Raw genomic sequence first — 20,360 nt, 5'->3', positions numbered from 1 at the left:
TAAACATGGGTCTAGAGATGAACCGATGTTTCCTGAGTGTTGGAGATGACCAAATCTTATCCCCATTTTCATTTAAAAAAAAAAATACTAAAACTGAAGCTCATTTAGGTCAAATGATTTAAAATCAGTTCGGCCAAAAAAGGAGTGCATCTCCAGTTTTGACTCTGTAATGGATCTTGTTCATTATGCTTCACAACACAATTAGAAGCACTAAGGAAAAAGTTACTGGCCATTAGGGAGCGTACCTTGCTACCCGGCTTCTAAAGTCTTGTAAATCATTCAATTCCCTAAATTCCATCCCCAGGAAAAGTTGCTTCAGCTCTTTCCTTGGTCACTAGGAAAATGTTAGAAAATAGTGCCGGCGGATTTGAGATCAGTGCGAGGCTAAGGAACTGACCTCGACCAGTCCTGCCGCAGGTCCTTAAGGGGACAATTTCAGTGTGAGAGCCGCGTTTTGAGGCCTTTCCAAAGGCTCGTGATTCATACATGTCGGCGGCAAAGGGATTTCTAGCGCAGCCCCGACAGCGGGCGCCGACAGGCACGGAGACTGGCCGCTTGTATTTGGAAACACGCGAGGAGAAGCCGAGGGGCCGAGGGGTCTTTCTTGGGACCTTAAAGTACAGGAGAGAACAGCGTGGGCTCATGCAGGCCCGGGCAGTGGAGTTAATTCGGACATGAGACCTACAGGCCTACATGGGGGAGAAGAAAGAAGCGCGAGAAGAAAGGGAAAGGCCTCTTTCTCCGGTGACGCGCGGTCACGAGGCGTTCTCCCGACGTGTGCGCACACCATTGGCCGAGCCCGAGCAGACGTCCCCGCGGCCGCCCGGGCGCGAACAGCGGCAAGGGCGGCGCCGCACTGGAAGTTGAAGAGGCGCGCGCGCTCCCGCGACCTGCCACGCCCCCGCTCTCTGCCCGCCAATCCGCTCGCCCAGTCCCTCTTTGCGCCCAGTTAGCCACGCCCCCCCGCGTAACTCGCCCCTCCTCCACCAGGTCGGCGGCGCGCGGAAAGCGCGTCACGTGACGGCTGGCCCCGCCTCTTCCTCTCGATCCCATATTGAACTCGAGTTGGAAGAGGCGAGTCCGGTCTCAAAATGGAGGTAAAACCGCCGCCCGGTCGCCCCCAGCCCGACTCCGGCCGTCGCCGCCGCCGCCGGGGGGAGGAGGTATTAGGGGGAGAGCGGGGGGTTGATGGGTAGTGGCCGGCGTGGGAGGCCTGGCTCGATGGGAGCGGGGAGGCCGGGTGGCCGGGTCGGCGGTCCCGCGCTCTGCGTTGAGACGGGCGGTGGGAGGGGGAAGGGAGCGGGCCTCGGAGACCTCCTCGGGGCCTCCCGCCCGCCTCGCTTTCTTCTTCGGCTGCACAGGTGGCCTTTCGGAGGCGCGGCGTGGCTGGGGAGACCTCGGGAGGGGAGCCGGCCCGCCAGGCGCGCGGCCTCGGATTTAAGGCCGAGGGAGGCATGGCGGGCCTGGGCGGGAGCGGTTGGGAGGAGGCGGTGGGGGAGGGGAGGGGACGACCAGGCACATCCGGGAGAGCGAGCAGGCGGGCGGCGGCCACATTGACATTGATCCGCTGCCGCGTTACGAAATGGCGCATTGGCCCGCAATGGCCGCCGCCTGATTCCGCCGCCGGGAAAGAGCGCGGGATTGGAAGGGAGAGAGAGGAGGCGGCCGGGCAGAAAATGCCGCAAATGGCCTCGAAGCTTGGGCGCAGAGCTTTTTCTGAACTTAGGCTGGCACATTTCTAGGCCTGACAGACGAAAGAAAATAAAAATCTTTTTTTTTTTCCGCAGCATCCAGTTGAAGATAAATTTTTAAAAAGTTTGCTGCTATGTAATACTTCCTGATCTGTTCTTGCTAAAGTGCTTAAAACTATACATATCTTCGCGCCATTGTACAATGGGAACTTCAACATTTTTTAATGTTTTATTCCCATGGCTCTGGTTATAGTTTTGGGATTTTTATTTTGGAGGACTGCAACCACAGTTGCATTTTCATGTGCTTGAGATAATTTTATGTGAGGCATAGTTTGTGTGTGTGTTGTTTTTTTAGTCATTTTGGTGTTGCTAATTAAATGCACTTAACCAGGACTTGAAAAGATAAGAGAATTAATGCTGTAGGCTATTAATCATTTAACATTTTTTTCTAGCATGTGACAGTCTCTTCGTATTATTTGACTTAACAACTGTACCTTTAGAAGACACACGAAGACATTAGAATGTAAATGTGAGCCCCTGTATGTAAGGACTTGGGATGAACGATATCTTAATGCATGGACTAAATGGCAATTCATGTAATTTATTAAAGAGCTGGTTAAATTGTAAAATAGTTCAGTCCACATCTTTAAGGAAAATCTCATTCTTTTCAAGCAATAAGCTTTATATTTAAATCCAGCTTGCCCTTTTTGTGACCTTACAAGATGTATTTGAAAATTTTGCTATGTGATACATACAAGTGCACATAGGTAATTTTTGCAGCACATAACCTGGTTACCAAAAACTGTCAAGATACATGGTGGATTTTTTTAAGAGTTTTTTCTGAGGTGGGGAGTGGCGTGAATTCCCCTTTTAAAAAATAATTTATTTGAGCCACACTGACAACGATGTCAGGAAGTAAGATCTTAAATGTTCCGGATAATGGTAGTTTTCTATTTTATACAGTTGGAATTAAAGAGGGAATGTAAGGAAGATTTTTCCATTTCTCAGAAATATCACTCAAGACTTTTACGTTGTACCTCACAGCGTTGGTTTAAAATGAAATGCTTGACATGAGAAGAAATGGCATGGATGAAAAAGTGCTTCTACAATACTTAGGGTTCTTAGTAGCAGCATCTGAAATAATCTATTTCCAGGCCCTTTTGTAGCTTAAAATTGCGGGACTTTTGATTTTGGGATTCCCTTGGACTAAAATGTAGTTGGAGTGATGTTGGCATTTAAATGGCTGTTTATAGGTTTTCTTGGTATTTTAGTTCCTTTATTAAGTTGATGTGATTTGTATGATCCTACTCCAATTTTTAACTGGACAAAGTGATAATGGTACAGAATTTGATACTGAGTTTATTTGTAGCAAAGTAAAAGGCTTGTGCATCTTAGCAATTCACTAAAAGATATAAATAAAATGTGTTGGTTTATTTTCTCAGGGCCATGATCCTAAGGAACCAGAGCAGTTGAGAAAACTGTTTATTGGTGGTCTGAGCTTTGAAACTACAGATGACAGTTTAAGAGAACATTTTGAGAAATGGGGCACACTCACAGATTGTGTGGTAAGTTACTAAAGGACAAAAAGGGGTTTTTAGAAAGAGGTGGAAGACTTGTGGAGGAGTGTTTCAATGGTTTAAAACTCTTTATTTTGTAGGTGATGAGAGACCCCCAAACAAAACGTTCCCGGGGCTTTGGTTTTGTGACTTACTCTTGTGTTGAAGAGGTGGATGCAGCAATGTGTGCTCGACCACACAAGGTTGATGGGCGTGTAGTAGAACCAAAGAGAGCTGTTTCTAGAGAGGTATTTTAATACCATGTTGTATAACATGAAATTGTTGTAAAGATTTGTGTCTTTTTTTAACTTGCATATTTCTTGTAGGATTCTGTAAAGCCTGGTGCCCATCTAACAGTGAAGAAAATTTTCGTTGGTGGTATTAAAGAAGATACAGAAGAATATAATTTGAGAGACTACTTTGAAAAGTATGGCAAGATTGAAACCATAGAAGTTATGGAGGACAGGCAGAGTGGGAAAAAAAGAGGATTTGCTTTTGTAACTTTTGATGATCATGATACAGTTGATAAAATTGTTGGTAAGTAGCAAGTTAAATAAGAAAGCAGAAATGGCTTTTTTGTTCTCCACTAAATTTGCTGAACTACTTAATCTGTATTGTGCATAAAGTGTATGGTTCAGTTTTCATAAAGTGACTACACTTACGTAACCAGCATCCGAATCAAGAAATAAACGGTAACATCCTAGATATTTAATGTTACGTGTAGTGCTACAGGATATCATTTATATGTGCTTTTTCAAACCCCAAGTAACTTTTGTTTGTTTGATTTTAAAAAAAATTTAGTTCAGAAATACCACACTATTAATGGGCATAATTGTGAAGTGAAAAAGGCCCTTTCCAAACAAGAAATGCAGTCTGCTGGATCACAAAGAGGTGAGTAATACCGTACATACTTAAACAATAAATGTGAGTGGTGTTTGTAAGATTCTTAAGATCTTCCTTGCCTGTGTTAAAGGCCGTGGAGGTGGATCTGGCAATTTCATGGGTCGGGGAGGAAACTTTGGAGGTGGTGGAGGTAACTTTGGCCGTGGTGGAAACTTTGGTGGAAGAGGTAGGATGATTATCTTATTTCTAAGTATGTGTCTTCCTAAAATTTATTGGTGGGCTGAATGTTACACTTTTTAAATTCATACCTTGCTTTTCCTCAGGAGGCTACGGTGGTGGAGGTGGCAGCAGAGGTAGTTATGGAGGAGGTGATGGTGGATATAATGGATTTGGAGGCGATGGTAAGTTTTTTTAAAATTTGATATTTTGTTTCCTGGCTTTATAGACAATTAAGTGTTTTTATTTTTCTAATTTCAGTCAAAATTGAATGGCTTGATGGCTAAAGTATGCATCTAAACTAATATAGAAGACTTAAACTTATTTCCCCCTAAGGATTTAACAGTAGCTAATTATTTTTGGCCAGTTATGTTTATTGTACTAGTTAGTTGAGCTGGCGTACTATCTTAGGAGACTTCACTATTTTCCTTAGTGAAATTTAAAGAATTAAAAAAAATTTTAATACTAAAATATATTTAAGCATTTATGTTAAATTCTTACTAGCCCAGATTTCTTGGTTCTGTTAACCAAGCTTTAGTGCTAAATCAATTCATTGACTTATTTTCCAGTGGTCTAAATGTAATACAAACTAGAGTTCAGTTATATATTTGTTTTTGTGACCCAATTTTTTTTTTTTTTAGGTGGCAACTATGGCGGTGGTCCTGGTTATAGTAGTAGAGGAGGCTATGGTGGTGGTGGTGGACCAGGATATGGAAACCAAGGTGGTGGATATGGTGGTGGTGGTGGATACGATGGTTACAATGAAGGGGGAAATTTTGGCGGTAAGTTTTCATTTGTTTTAAATGTTCATAGTTTATAGTTCCATTACAGATGTTTAAAAGTGTTAAAACGTAGCATTTGGTCAAATTTCATGATTTGTAAAATCAGAAATTACTTAATTGATGGGTAATTGAACTGAATTTTTTTATTGTGCTTATTTAGTAAATTGGTAAAATGTATTCAACTCTATCTTGTACTTGAAATGGGTGTTTATCAGTAATTAGGATTTTACTAATGCTAAGCAATTTTAAACTGGACAAATGGGAATTGTAAATTGTTGAAATGAAGAGGGTGTCATCTGGGGTTTAAATGAGGAGAGCACTTTAAATCTCAGTGTGTCAAAGATACATTGCAGACTATAAGCAAGACTGCATTATTATATTACTGCATGACACTAAAGAGCTTTGTTACAAATGCACTGCATTTTTGGACTATTAATGTATCAACAATAGATTTTTATTAAATTAACTTAGAGTACTTCTATCATTGACTTAAAAGTTGTACTACATCAGCCCTAATCAGTTTGGCTCAGTGGATAGAGCGTCGGCCTCCGGACTCAAAGGTCCCAGGCTCGATTTCGGTCAAGGGCATGTACCTTGGTTGTGGGCACATCCCCAGTAGGAGGTGTGCAGGAGGCAGCTGATGGATGTTTCTCTCTCATTGATGTTTCTAACTTTCTATCCCTCTCTCCCTTCCTCTCTGTAAAAAATCAATAAAATATATATTTTTTAAAAAGTTGTACTACATCAGAATTAGAGTGAATCAAACACAGTTTTGATGGTGTTAGTAGTATGAAGGAGAGAATGTGCTGGAGTTTAGCATCAAATACAAACAAAATATGAGCTGTCTAGATACATGCTCTTGGGACCATTTTTTACTCTTTTTCATTCCTTACCCATGTCTGAGGTATGCTAGTGGGCCTCAGTTTGTGGTGGAGAGAATTTGATAGTTCTCAAATCACTTTTCAAAGAGTTGCAAGTTAGTGTTGTAGAGTATGCTGTCATGATGGTTAAGATGATATATGTATATTAGAAGAGGAAATAATTGTGTAAATCAGCCACAAGTAAAAACCTTTGTAATTTCAGGTAACTATGGTGGAGGTGGAAACTATAATGATTTTGGAAATTACAGTGGACAACAGCAATCGAATTATGGACCCATGAAAGGGGGCAGTTTTGGTGGAAGAAGCTCGGGCAGCCCCTATGGTGGTAAATAATTTTCATTAAAACTTTTTAGAACTTTTTAATTTACAAACTCATGTATCATATTTCTTTTAAAACTCTCTACCTGCATATTTCCAGGTGGTTATGGATCTGGTGGTGGAAGTGGTGGATATGGTAGCAGAAGGTTCTAAAAACTCAGCAGAAAAGGGTAGGTATAATTTAAATTTTTAACATAATGATAAAGCATATGTGGAACTGTTCACTGAGTGTAATAATTTTTTTATCCTGTATTATTCAACAGGCTACAGTTCTTAGCAGGAGAGAGAGCGAGGAGTTGTCAGGAAAGCTGCAGGTTACTTTGAGACAGTCGTCCCAAATGCATTAGAGGAACTGTAAAAATCTGCCACAGGAGGAACGATGATCCATAGTCAGAAAAGTTACTGCAGCTTAAACAGGAAACCCTTCTTGTTCAGGACTGTCATAGCCACAGTTTGCAAAAAGTGCAGCTATTGATTAATGCAATGTAGTGTCAATTAGATGTACATTCCTGAGGTCTTTTATCTGTTGTAGCTTTGTCTTTTTCTTTTTCTTTTCATTACATCAGGTATATTGCCCTGTAAATTGTGGTAGTGGTACCAGGAATAAAAAATTAAGGAATTTTTAACTTTTCAATATTTGTGTAGTTCAGTTTTTCTACATTTTAGTACAGAAACTTTAACAAAATGCAGTTTTGAAGGTGTTTCCTTGTGAGTTAACAAGTAAAGAAGATCATTGTTAATCACTATTTTGTATGAATTTTGCTAAAGTTAACTGTAAAGAAACACCTACTGACTTGCAATTTAAGGGGAATCTATTCTCCCCATTTCCAAACCATGAAATGAATGGGCTCTGACATGTGGAGAGAATAGATATTTGTATGTTTGCAATGTGTGTTTTAGATAAATAGAATTGGGTATTTAAATTAGCATATTTGTGACTTTGATGACATTAAGATTTACCTTCAAATGAAAACTCAAAATTCCTACTTGGTTTTTGTGCATTTTCTTTCCAAATGTAATCATGGTTTTAGTGTGTTGGCTTTGCTGAGAGTCTGAGCTGTGTTTAGAACATCTCCATTCTACATTCACCTTGGTCACATGTGAACTGCTGCCATAGATTTATTTGGGTGTAAAGAATGTCTGCTGCCCTCTGTTTAAATTCTGGAAAGGGGTAGTGGATGTTTTTCCTTTCCCCTTCCATTAAAAACCATTTTTTAAAACTTTTCAAAGTATAGGACCACTAAGCCTGCTGTATCTGAGCAAATTGGTGGCTACCTTTTTTTCCTTTTTAAAGCACAAGAGGCCCGTAAATCTTTCGTTATTTTCCTTGGTTTAACTTTTTTTTGATACAAGCTCTCAAAGCAAGAGAATAAAAATCATGCATTGTTGAACCCTTAACTGGCTGGCATGCTTTCCTGTTTGTACCCTCTACATTTTACTGGATGAAACCAAGGACAGTCTAGATATAATTGGCCCAGATGACATAATGCAGTAGAAGTGTACCACAGTTGCTTAGTACAAGCTTCCCACTTCCCAAAGATCTGAATTCAAATTTGGATTGTCTGAGTTCTTAATCAAAATCCCAAAGAACACACTGTCATTTCTCTGTGTATGCTTGAACTTAAATCATGTTGGTATGAGCTAATTTGTTTGGAAGACCCGGGATAAGAAGATTTTTAGATGATAAGGTCATACATATATATAATTATATATATAAACTAATGTCTACTGTTTTGCGCCAGCCTAGTGCTCACAATTTAATTCAAGCCCTAAGTATGTGCCCTGCTGTTGTTATTTCTTTGGCAGTTGAACATTGAATTCAAGGTTCTTACTTTTGTTTTAGGAAGTACTAAGCAAAAACAAGCAATAAAAAGGGGAGTTGGGCGTGCTAGTGTTTGCATATGCTCTCTTGTTGCTCTAATTCTGTGCCTCTGTGCATTAATATTTGGATGCATGCAATGCCAGCATGGAAATTGGTCTTCACAGATACTGCAGTTTTCCAGAAAACACTCACAAACCAATAAATGTAACAGACAACATGCCATTTGTTAATGGACGTATGTGAATAAAGCAGCGTAGAAAATAGGCAAATATTAGAAAATGGTTAAGTCTTTACAACTTCAAGTGTGGTTATATAAATGGACACTGTCAATGTTTATAACTTAAACCTGGGTACCTGGTCAAAATAATGCTTGGGAAACATTTTATTAAAATTGAGCTAAATTGTCTAAAGTTCTTTTATTCATATAATAAAGGTTGAAGGAATGGGGGTGATTAACATTTCCTGTTTCTATTTTTGTGAAATTGTTTGACACAACCTTGACAGTATCCTTTAATGGCATATGAAGTTAATTGTACTGTTAACAAACTTTCTTACGTTCTGGAACTAGTTTAATAGTGAAATATATTTTCAGTAAGTTGATGTTTGCAACCTATAAGCAGGTGAAATGTGTGTATGTGACCTGTTTATAAGTTGTATTTAGCTTAGTTCTTGTGAACAGTGGAAAAGTAAGCCATGAGGAGAGCGATTTAACCAGCTTTAAAGGACCTAAGATGTGCTGTTTGAGCACAGTGTGGATCAAAGGAGACTCACTAAGACAGGACTTCAGCAGCCTTTTGAGTATGGACAAGTCAGCATAAATAAAGAATGACAAGGCAGCAGCAAGAGCTTCAACTGAGAAGTGAAGGCATAAGATACTATGGTGATAGTGAGCAACTTTTCAAAAGCTAGTTAAATCTGCTTATTACAACTGAAATATCGAAGAAAGTAGCAGGAAGGAGCTCTTCGCCTTTTGGAACATCAATGAGAGATAGTTGCCCCAGTCACTAGGTCTAGCATTTAGACCTGCAAGGAAGGGCAATAAGCATTAGGTAAGGCTTGAATTTGAAATTTTTCACTTATTAAAAGAGTACTTTTTTGTAAAGCAAGGTAAGAGTAATCTTTTTGATTTGCAGGTTGAATGAGAACCCTTCTTGCCTAAATGAGGAATGTCTTTCCTACCATCTTAAATACGAAGGTTTCTGGCTGGGTAAGGTTTGTAGCTCACAGTAAAACCTGATGACACCATTTGTTTCCCTACAAATTTATATTACACATTTAAAACTACTAGGTACATTAGTAAAATTGTTCAGCTGAAACTTGATTTTGGAACCACATCCAAAACATTTTAAACAGTTTTTAAAACTTTCCTGCAAATAATCATGAGTGTTCATGTTGAGTGACGTGTGGCCTCATGTATATAATTCATTGTTGGTGTCTTTAGGGTAAAGTCAGTTTTTGATGAGAAAGGGAGTGACCTCAAATTTGGCAGTTTTGTAATAAGCATGATTTAGTTATAACAGAAACATTAAGCCTGCCAGTCCTCGTTCTAGGGAAAACCTTGGGGTGAATTTTTAAATTGCCAGATTGATAAAAATATAAAAATGGTCTTCATTCAAGTGGCCTCATATATAAATTCTCTTGCATATAAAATCAGGGAGTCATTTAGATTAATGGCATAAATATTTGGTTCTTTTTAGGGTTGTTTTGTGTGTGTGTGTGTGTGTGTGTGTGTGTGTGTGTGATTTAACCTGTTAACCAGAAGCAGTGGGGATCTAGTTATTCTAATGCTCCCTTTTAAAAGACAACTTCCCAAAGAATAATTAAACTATTAATTTCTGTGCAAATCAGTTGCTGATTTCATAAGGGCTTGTTAAAAATTGAAATTTGACAATTTACTTTAAAAACAACACTTGGGAATAGATGCTGAAAATGAAACTAGTTTCTAAATTATAAACAAATGAAATTCTTACATAAATAGGAGTAAGTTTGCCATAGTTTATTCTCACAAAATGAATGGCTGGCTATCTAAACCAGAACTAAATTTCTACACCACTTTAGAAAAGTATTAAAAGCAAGGCAATTATTTTGATGAATTTTATTTACAGCATGGTTTTAGTGAAGCAAATTCCCTAAGATAAACATTTTCTTTTTTTAAAGGTGTTCTTTTCAGTCTACCTAATTTTTTTTATGAAATAAAGTGATTTAATTTAAATGGAGTTACACTGTCATTACTGAAAAATGTGATGCCCTTAAGTCATAGCACCAATAAACAAAGTTCATAAGGGAAATGGTCAAGGCAAACTTATTTACATTGTCAAAGCAACTCAAGGGGTTACTGCTTTTCACATGTTTTAAAAACAAGCAAAAAAACTACCTTTACACCCATGTCCTAATGAATAAAATTTGGTAATGAAGACCATTTGTTAAGGAACTAAACAATTGGGATGCGCTTGGTTTGAGGAGTTCCAATATAGAAGTCACAATTTGAAACATTTCTAGTTAATAACAGTATCTTGGATTTCTAGTAATTATGTCACAAAGTATAGGGGAAAAGCATGCTAATGTGCAGAGGTAATATATTAGCCTATGAGTATTCAAATTTTCTATTTCAATGTCTTGATTTTTAAGACTTAAGAGGTGGTCTGCAATGGATTCAAATGTTTCATTTGTAGGATAATGAAATGTTTACAGAAAGCTAACTTTTTCATTAAAATATTTTTAGAAATGTGTGTGTGGTTTTGTCACTTCACAATGTCCGTGTAACTTAAATGCTATAGGTGAATATGACATATTTTACTAACAACAGGAAACAAAAGTGGGTTCTATTCACTGGAAAACATTGACCTGGGAAATGGGCATGGAAAAATATCTAAAACATAAAGCTTACTGCCATTTAAGGATTTAAGTCTTGAAAAACAATATGTACATACTTGGGTGATAGGTGAGGGATCAATGATTTATTGGGGTGGGGGGTGGCACATGTAGTTAAGGATACTGGAGCAAGTGAAAAACAGTTTGGGAGGATGAAAAGGGGACTCCTCCCACACCTTGGAAATACTAGGTTTCCTAAAGGCATTGCATTGACTGGTTGAAATTTCATGCTATGATGGTGGGTTGGGCAAAAGCTTTCATGAGATCAAGTTCTAAACTACAGTGTTGCAACTTAAACCAAATAAAGATAATAGTCATCTGTTAAGTTTAAACAGTTTTTGAGTTAGGATTTTGATAAATGTGAAATAAAAATATAACACAAGTTATGTGGATTCTTAGTATTAACAGCTGTTAACATGGTAAGTGAAATAATTTGAATTGAGTCCACATGGGACTTTTAGCTGTCAATAGGATTGCAACATATTTTGTTTGTACTCAACACTGGTTACATTATATGCAGTGGTTTTATATTCTGTAGCTGTAAGTACTTTATAATTCCAGTTAATACTTGAACCCAAAACTCATTTCCACCAAAATAAGTATGTTTTCTCCAAATGAAAATATTAATTGAAACTAGGCAAAGAAGAAAAATTAGAATCCTACATGTACTCATCACAGACCAATTAAATTTTTGATGATCAGTGTTATTTTTGCAAAAAAATGGGATCCTGTTAATATTAGATTGACTTAGAATTAAAAAGTACCAAGGATTAAGAGAGTAAGGTAATAGGTAGCTTGCCCATCACGTTTTCAGACTGGTAATGGCAAAGGTGCATTGAGAACTGCCTTCATGTATGTGGTAGAAGTTAAATGGGCACAGTACTGAAAATCAGCTAGGAAATAGGAATTTACCCATATTCAACTTAAAAACTTTATTGATAAGTAATGGATAAGTAACATACAAGGGTGTTGACAGCTTTAAAATACTTCAAAGGAGTCAAAATGGTTAAATTTCACTATGCCATTGCAGCTAAAGGGTTTATAATCAGGAAAATTCTAATTGTATCTGAAGGTTGCAAGGTAATTTTTTAAAATAAGCTGTGTTGGTCCATGCATTCTATCAAATGAGTTAACATTCTTTAAGATATATACTTAACGTAGAAGGAGCGCTGATAAATTTTCTATTTTGATTCAATCTTCTATTACACCTTTAAATTTTTAAATCAGTAAGAAAATTAAAAACTTGAATTTTGTGAGCTTGGGCAAGTTATTTGGGACTTAAACTTACTCTTATGCCAATGCTATCTGTCAGTAGTTTGGTGATGCCAACTGACCCCCTTAGAATGTTGATTTCATATGTATTAAATATGTAGAAATAAACATTACATTGGAAATAGCAAAATATTACATTTGGTTTAGTAAATGTGCCTTAAACAGAGGAGGCTGGTGGTGGGTCTGATGTCTAACTTTGAAGTGATACATAGGTGGTATTTTAAAATACTTGGCAACAGTAATTTGATGTTAAAATTGTGATTTTTTTTTTTTAATGATAGAAGTACTGTGTATACCATTTGTGGTTTGCTGTCTATAATGAAGGATTGTTGAATTTTACTAGTGTTACTGAAAATAAAGTAACTTCTTCCAATCAAAATTCTCTGCCCTAAATTCTGTCCAATTAAAAACTTGTTTTTACCTAACTCCTTAGTGGGTGGGGTGGGCACTAGGAAAGTAAAATGGAGATAATACCCACCTTCATTGAGTGTATGGTTAAATGTAAAAAATGAACTTAAAAGAGCTAAACCTAGTGCCTGGTCCATGATCTCTAAAAATAGTGTGTTTGGTAATTAGTGTTACTGCCTTAAGAATATCCTGGAGCAAATCTAAAGTTTTAATGGGTGATAATTATGCCAGTGTGTCTCTCCACAGTGATTAAAGTTTTTATGGCATTAAAATTTTTCCAGTTCTGAAAACATTAAAAAATAAAAAGCAAGTGAAATTGGCCTAAGTAGGCCAATAGGGATGAGAATTGTATATGTTGGAGGCTTAAAAGCAAAAGTACGGGTATGGGAAATACTATAAAATACATTTGAGCAGCCATCCTCTCCCTTAAAAGCATGGGCTTGAGAAAGCAATTTTTTTTTTTTTAAATATACCAAATGCACTGTCGAGCAACTAAGGTTTCTAATAAAATGTTTGTTTGGCCCTGGCCAGATAGCTTAGTTGGTTGGAGCATTGTCCCAATATGCTAAGGCTTCAGGTTCAATCTCTGCCTTGGACGAGAATAAACCAGTGAATACATGGATGAAGGGAACAACAAACCTCTAAGATCAATTAAAAATACAAAACAATGATTAGCTAAACTTAATCAGCACACAAAGCTCTCATTTCAAATCCAGATCAAGAGATGAAAACTTGGCTTTTTTTTTTTTTTTTTTTTTTTTTTTTGGTCAGTAAGTTAGGGTTTGTTTTACACAGACCTCAGATTGTGGATTTGTTCCACACCATGCAATAAAGTGAGCTGTAATCTTTGAGGGTGGAGAGTCTTGCCTTCAATTTGTAAAATATCTAAAGTGCAATAAAGTGAAGCATAAACAGGTGTGCCAGGATTTAAAGGTTTTGTTTCTAATACACAATATGTTCAGTAGTTCAAAGTAAATTTTTTTCCCCCAAGGTTGGTAAAGTTATCACCACCATTACAAGAGGAAGTTTATTTTTAATTTTTACTGATTTCAGAGAGGTAGAGAAACATCAATGAGAGTATCATTGATTGGCTGCCTCCTGTACACCCCCTACTGGGGATCAGGCCTGCAACCTGAGCATGTGCCCTTGACCAGAAGGGAACCTGGGACCCTTCAGTCCACAGGTCAATGCTCTGTCCACTGAGCCAAACCGGCTATAGCCAGGAAGAAATTCTTGACCACACAAGGAAGCTCAACAGAATCTTCACATTAAGTCGTTTTCAATCTGAGCTTCCCAGTTACCAGTCAACTTCTCAAGTTAATTTGACTTGAGTTTCTTTCACTTGCAACCAAAAGGCATCCTAATGTAAGGCTAAAGAAAATGAGAAAATGCCCATAGTGTAGATACAGTGCTTTTTGTGTAGTAACTCAGTGTTATGCTCACTTTACAGATAAGGAAACAAGCCTGATTGCTTTGAGTTACTGGAGGTCATTCTAGAATGGTGGTAGCAAGCCCAGGCTATCTGGCTTGAGCCTGTGGACCTCTGCACTGTATTGCCTCTAATGATTAGGGTTCTGAATAATTTGCACGTAGTGTTTATTCTAAACATGCCTAATCCTCAAGTGAATCTACATTTCCCCACTTTAAAACAAAACCAAACAAGACAAACATTTGATTAGGCGAGGAAATAGTGGATCAATGCTGTGAATGGTTTATTCAGCAGCAGATTTTGAGGGGCCTTGATTTTTTACGTTTAATCTCAATGTGAGATGAAACTGATTTTAAGTGAAATTTTTTCTTTCCTACATCTTCCTATAACTAGTCTTTGCTATCTCTGGGGATCTCAGTTCTTAAAGGTGTTCAAGTCCTTGACTTCACCTTCATCCCATATCCATTCTGTCAAAACACATTTAGTTTCACCTTTGAAACAAAATCCAGTGCCCTATCACCCCAAGACGCCATATTCCATGTGATCACTGCAAAGCCTCCCCATTGGCCTCCTTGCTCCCCACCTTTACCCTATAGACCAGCTAGCGGTCGTCAACCAGTGGTCTGCAGATCGCTGGTGGTCCGTGAGGTCCGAAAGGTTGGCAACTGCTGGTTTAAGGAAACCTTTGGAGCAGCGGTCGCCAGCCAGTTGGCCGTGAGGTCCAAAAGGTTGGCAACCGCTGCTCTAGACTATTCTCAATACAAGGCAGGGGAGACCAAAATCTGATGTTACTCTTACTTGACACCTCCCCACTTTGCTGGGTAAAAGCCAAAGTCCTTATGAAGGCTTAAGAGAGCTCTGCCACGTTCACTCCTCTACCCACTCACCTCTTTCTCTCCCCCCAACCCTCATTTTCAGCCATATGGGCCTTGTGGGTGTTTTTTAAACAGGGTTCAGAGCCTTTGGACTTTGTGTCCTGTCTGAAATATTCTTTTTACTCAACAGAATGGGTTTCCTATGCAATCTCAATGAGGTTTTACCCTATTTCAAATTGCAATGCTTTTTTACTGGTCTTCCCAATCCTCTTGCACAGCGTAGTACATTTGCTGTCTTTCCCCAGTACTAGGAGGACGGGTTTCTGAACAGTTTTCATGTCAAGGTAGAACACTTTACTGGGTTGAGATACCTGATGTTGAAATGATAAAATAGCTTCTTGATACACTTTTCTATATTTCTAGCACCAGAAGTTTAGTATAAAATGCATATTTTCACCCTGTTTGGCTAAGTGGATAGAGCTTGGGTCTATGGACTGTAGGGGCCCAGGTTTGATTCTCGTCAAGGGCATGTACCTCCATTGCGGGCTCCTTCTGGTTCTAGAAATATAGAAAAATGATGTGTTTCTGTCTTTCCCTCTCTCCAAAAAAAACACACACATAAAACAAAACAAAAACCCCAACCCAAAACCAATATAAATAAAACAAACCAAAAATATATATTCAATGGAAAAATATCCTCAGATGAAGATTTTTTTTAAAAAAGCGTATTTTCAATGAAAGCATTCTGAAAAAAACACCTAAATGTGACCACGTAATGTCATTGAAAATACTGTGAATAAATGCAAATGAATTACAAATAATTTAACAATCGTATTCCTTTATTAGTACCAGCTTTTCAACTAAACAGTTTTATTTTTGCCAGAGCTAAACAATAAAAAATGCCATTTTTTTGTTCATATGATATTTATTAAAAAAGTACATAGTGGTTAGTTTTACAACAATTTGCTTTTAGCCAGATGTCAAAACATATAAATCTATGAATGTAACAAATGAGATAAGAACAGTATAAATAAGTTTTTGTAGTATTTACAGGTATACAGAAACTAGCCCAAATGGTGTTCTAAGAAATTAAGTTTGCAGTTAAAGTGAAACTGATTTCTGCATACTGAGAACAGTTTAATGCTTTTAAAGTTTTGTATTATTTTCTATACTAGTTTTGACTATAATTTTGCATAGAATTATAAAGTATATTTCTGCATTTCACATCACAGTAGGAGCTTTTAGTATATATAATAGTACAAAAAAAAACAACAAACAAAAACAAAACACTAGCTCAGAAAAGGTCAGATCTTTCCATATCTAGGTTTTCTTAACATCTGGCCTCTTACTCTTGGGAACAAGGAATACGTTGCCATCTCTCGTCTGCTGCAGGGAGTATTCACTAGGAGAGTAAGGTTTTCCGTCTTCATCTCGGAGCATGCTGAAGACTTCTAGATATAAGGTGCTGAGTTGTTTTTTCAGTAGATGGAGGTTTCTGTCATTTTCTCCTTTTTCTTTGAGCAATTTTTCTTTTTCATCTTTTAAATGATCCAAATCTTGTTCCAGTTCCACTATATTTTCCAGTTTTCTTTTTCTGCAATTCTGAGCAGCCACTTTATTCTTACCCCTCCTACGTATATCTCGAATTAATGCAAGTTGAGCCTCATTGAATTGTTCCTTGGACATCATTTCATTGAAGTCATCAACAGGGAGGTTAATTATTTTTTCTACAGGGAATGGGATATGGAGAGCTTTCGCCCTTAGCTCATCTCTTGTGAGATGAGCCTCCAAGCGGCTTGAATGTTTATCTTTTGTGAATGGGGTTTTGCGATGACCAGGACTTACAGGCAATTCTTTCTTTTGTGTATTTTCACACTGGGCATCACTTACTGGGGCACTGTGCCCCCGAGATGGTGACGGGGGGTGAACTGTCTCCCCAGAAGTCTGAACTGGCTGTGTTTTAGGACCACTGTGTTTGACACTGCCAGCGGCACTGTCTGTCTCTTCCATTTCAGAATCACTAAAGCCAAGTGGTGTGTCTCCATAGCCAGAAGATTCCACTGAGTGTTCTGGTGATGCCATGCTGGGGCTTGTGTTCGGTGAAATGCCAGAGTCAGAATCATTGAATTCTGCTGTGCTTTCAGGATTGAAGGCTTTACAAAGTGATAGATCAGAAACATCAATGGGCCCATAGAGAAGTTCAGAGAGTGACTGGCTGAAAGTAGCCGAGGAAGACATGCTGTTGTTGATACTGGGCTCCTCTACGAAAGCAGAATAAAATTCATCACCAAAATCTGTGTTTATGGTGGCATTTGAATTTAATGAGTTCACTGTCAGTTGGCTGGGGTCTTCTGTGGTGAGGATGCTGCTGAAGGAATCCTCAAAAGCATTGAGAAAAGGTGGACTGCAGTTACCTACTTCCTTTTCCAGTGTAGGGATCGATGAGTAGAAATGATAACTGTTGTCAATGTCTGCCTGTTTGGTTTCTGGACTTGGAACCGTGTTAGTCTCAACCAGCTTGTCATTTTGAATATTAAGACACTGCATGGAAAATAAGTTTACATTCTGTAAATCAAGGTTAAATATTTTCAATACCTGATAATCTATATCTGAGTTAAAACTTCCCCACCCCCATTCTCTCCAAGCTGTTTTCGTCTGTAATTCAGAGATAAATATCCATTTCCAACAGATATTTATGCCTCAGCATCTGTATTATTTTCAGAGTTTCTAGGTCAGACCTCAGGTTTACAGCTTATCTATCCTCACATCCAGCCCCTTTAACTAACAAAACTGCATTTGAGTGAGCATGGGCAGCTCTCATGACTAATTTAAAAGCACTCTCTAATCATCCCTATAAATAGGTGGCATATAAATAATAAATAACCAGAATGACTAATTTAAAGGGACTGAATATAAAATAGCATCTTTGGTATTTATTATTTTAGATCTTAGTTACCTGTAATTCTGGAATGGATAGTAGTTCCTCCCAAACTTGCTCAATGTCCTGCTGCATATTACCTAAGTCACTGATTAGCTGAAGGACAACAGGTTCAGATGACTGAGTCTGACTAGGTGCAGTAAAGACTGGGCTCTCGATGTGGCTGGGAACATCAGGAACAAGTGATTGAAACGTAGGCGAAGAAACCTAAAATCAACAAGGCATTTATCCTCATGAATCTGCTGTCAGCAGTGGGTGAGTGCCCTCCAAGACACTATCACAACACCTCAAGCTGGAACTGGCTGCAGTTCTGTATTCTTCTTAGAACTACTTATGACCCCTATTTCCATACAAGGAAACATCTTTTTTTCTTACCCACCTGACTCCAAATGTACTTATTTACTGGTTTGTGTTATCCTATGCATCTGAAGGCAAACTTGAAAATGGGTATTCTTTAGGATTTAATTTGTATCTTTTTTTCCCCTGCTTTTATTTTTTACAAGAGGCCCAGTGCACTAAATTCGTGCACGGGTAGGGTCCCTAGGAGTGGTTGGCGATCAGGGCTGATCTGTGGGGTGACTAACGGGGCGACCGGGTGGGGGAGACCCCGCTGGCACCCGCCTTGGCTGGCCTGGGCCTGCGGGCAGCTCCTGCATTGAGCATCTGCCTCCTGGTGGTCAGTGCTCATCAAAGCGACCAGTTGTGGCTTTTCACATATGCATACCCTTGATGGCCTGGGCAGTTTTCCCGAGTGTTCTTAAAGTGAACACACAGATTTGAACCTCTTGATATGCATGATTTTGTGGGGTTTTCTAGGTCAAGTGAATAGTGGACCATTTTCAGAGGTAACCTCTTGTTGCTTTTGGGAAGAAGAAGCTGTATCTTTGTGCTTCAAACACAATAGGTTTATAAAAATTGTTAAACAGGTTTTAGTGTATTACTCTGCTTGCCTACTCACCAAAATTTATTTTTTAGTACTTATAACAAATGTGTTACTTAGTTCCATGGTTATGCTAATCCATGCTTCTGGCTGTGCAGCAGTAAACGTTTTGGGTTTTGTATTGTGTGGGGATCTGTAAAGTTACATATAGACTAAGGTTTCATTGACAGATTTCATCCTAAAAAGTTTTTCATTTTTTTAAAAATGGAGAGACATTAAAGGGACCCATATAGGATATATCAGATATAGCTGTGAATTTTGCTGTGAATCAAATATTACATACCTCATTGTCCTCTACAAACGGGAATGTCTCTGCCAAAAGCTGCATGCAGTTATCGAAGTACAAAGCATCTGGTTTGGGAATGTGGGCAACCTGGATAAAAGGGAAAGATAAAAATGGAAAACAATTTGTTTAATGTTCCATTCCTGGGTTAAAGGTTCATGATTGATGTTCTGAAAATGTTTACATCTGTTCAAATCAGATTTCTTAGTTCAGAAATCAGTTTAGTGTCATAATTAAGAGCAGAGAATCGAACCAGACTGCCTGGGTTCAAATGGGCTCCCCCAATTTCTTTAATGCCCGGGAAGGTTTTTAACCTCTTTGAGCTTTAATTGCTCATCTTTAGATAAAATGGGGATAATGGTACCTAATTCAGATAATCGTTGTATTGATTAAATCAATCAGTATGTCAGGTGCTGTAGGACAGTCAGTGCCCATCACAGTTGGTGCCAAAGTAATCCCTACTACTGGTTCCACTGCTGCCACCACCACTTCTGCAGCCTGATCCTCCGTGACGCTGCTATAGCTTACACAGCTCTTTCATGTGATTTATGTCCTCCTAATCCTTAAAATTCTGTGAGGTAAATCAAGTATTGAACTCATCAGAAGGCCAAGGTTGGGAATGACTTAACAGTCATGAAGACATAGTAAAAGGCAAAGCTGGAATTCAAATACAGATGTGTTAACTCCCGAGTCAATGTTTCCCCTTAAACCCTGCTATCTTTCCAAGAACTGAGTACTCGGTACCTGGGAGTAGTTGGCAGATCCACTGGTTTCTGATGGGATATGTTGAGCTGGCTGAATTGGGAGGAATTCACCTGTCTCTTCGTCTAGTTGTAACTGAGCGAAAAAGGCTTTCTCTTGCTCCTTTTCGAGTTGTTCTTGTCTTTCCTTTTCAAGTTTTTTCTGTTTTTCCAGCTCATGCTCCTTCCGTCGTTGACTGAAGTCAAATACTTCTCGACTCACTCCAAGATCTATATCTTGCCTCCAGAGTATGTCAATCAAATCCATGTCCTATGTTCAAGACAAAAAAGGAAGGACAGAGACATGGTTAAGATGGTTTTAAAATAGCAGATACCACAAAATTCACCTTATACCATTGTTGATGATGGGTAGTGGGGCAATTACAAACAAAATCTGAATGGGAACGTAGATCCAATGTTTTAGAAGGGCACAGTTAATTCCATACTTAAAGAACAATAAATAATCTACAAACACAGCCATCCATTTTAATCATTTCTTACTTGGATTATTAATGACTGGGTGATGGTGAGATCATGAAAGAGCAAAGTTAACAA

The 20,360-nt window shown here is 38.5% G+C and overlaps 2 protein-coding genes across 8 annotated transcripts in view; one reads left to right on the top strand and one right to left on the bottom strand.

The window, feature by feature from the left end:
- The first annotated feature begins 1,029 nt into the window (after positions 1-1,029).
- Positions 1,030-20,281, top strand: HNRNPA3 (heterogeneous nuclear ribonucleoprotein A3). Of its 4 annotated transcripts, none has more exons than XM_070422698.1 (11): positions 1,030-1,163; positions 3,134-3,256; positions 3,349-3,495; positions 3,574-3,784; positions 4,049-4,138; positions 4,221-4,316; positions 4,414-4,491; positions 4,948-5,088; positions 6,172-6,294; positions 6,388-6,457; positions 19,981-20,281. In XM_070422698.1, the coding sequence occupies exons 1-10, from the start codon at positions 1,092-1,094 to the stop codon at positions 6,438-6,440; spliced, it is 1,134 nt and encodes a 377-aa protein (XP_070278799.1). In that variant the 5' UTR covers positions 1,030-1,091; the 3' UTR covers positions 6,441-6,457; positions 19,981-20,281. The 4 variants fall into 4 exon arrangements, with proteins under 4 accessions (XP_070278799.1, XP_070278798.1, XP_070278797.1 ...); XM_070422697.1 differs by lacking the exon at positions 19,981-20,281 and adding an exon at positions 9,243-12,631; XM_070422696.1 differs by lacking the exon at positions 19,981-20,281 and adding an exon at positions 6,551-6,921.
- The window catches only part of NFE2L2 (NFE2 like bZIP transcription factor 2), a 49,803-nt gene continuing 45,182 nt past the window's right edge, over positions 15,740-20,360 (bottom strand). For all 4 annotated transcript variants that reach the window (XM_070422695.1, XM_070422692.1, XM_070422694.1 and 1 more), the window contains exons 2-5: positions 19,810-20,076; positions 19,066-19,155; positions 17,861-18,049; positions 15,740-17,445 (exon numbers count right to left, since the gene is read on the bottom strand). In XM_070422695.1, the coding sequence (XP_070278796.1) occupies positions 16,225-17,445; positions 17,861-18,049; positions 19,066-19,155; positions 19,810-20,073 (1,764 nt within the window). In that variant the 5' untranslated portion in view covers positions 20,074-20,076 and the 3' untranslated portion in view covers positions 15,740-16,224. The remainder of the gene's footprint in view (positions 17,446-17,860; positions 18,050-19,065; positions 19,156-19,809; positions 20,077-20,360) is intronic.

The sequence above is a fragment of the Myotis yumanensis genome, unplaced genomic scaffold (genome assembly GCF_028538775.1).
Source record: "Myotis yumanensis isolate MYYU_CA2020_CCGP unplaced genomic scaffold, mMyoYum1.0.hap1 SCAF_8, whole genome shotgun sequence".
In the NCBI taxonomy this organism is placed as follows: domain Eukaryota; kingdom Metazoa; phylum Chordata; class Mammalia; order Chiroptera; family Vespertilionidae; genus Myotis; species Myotis yumanensis.
The sequence above is the reverse complement of the archived record's forward strand: the minus strand, read 5'-3'. Positions and strand labels throughout refer to the sequence as shown.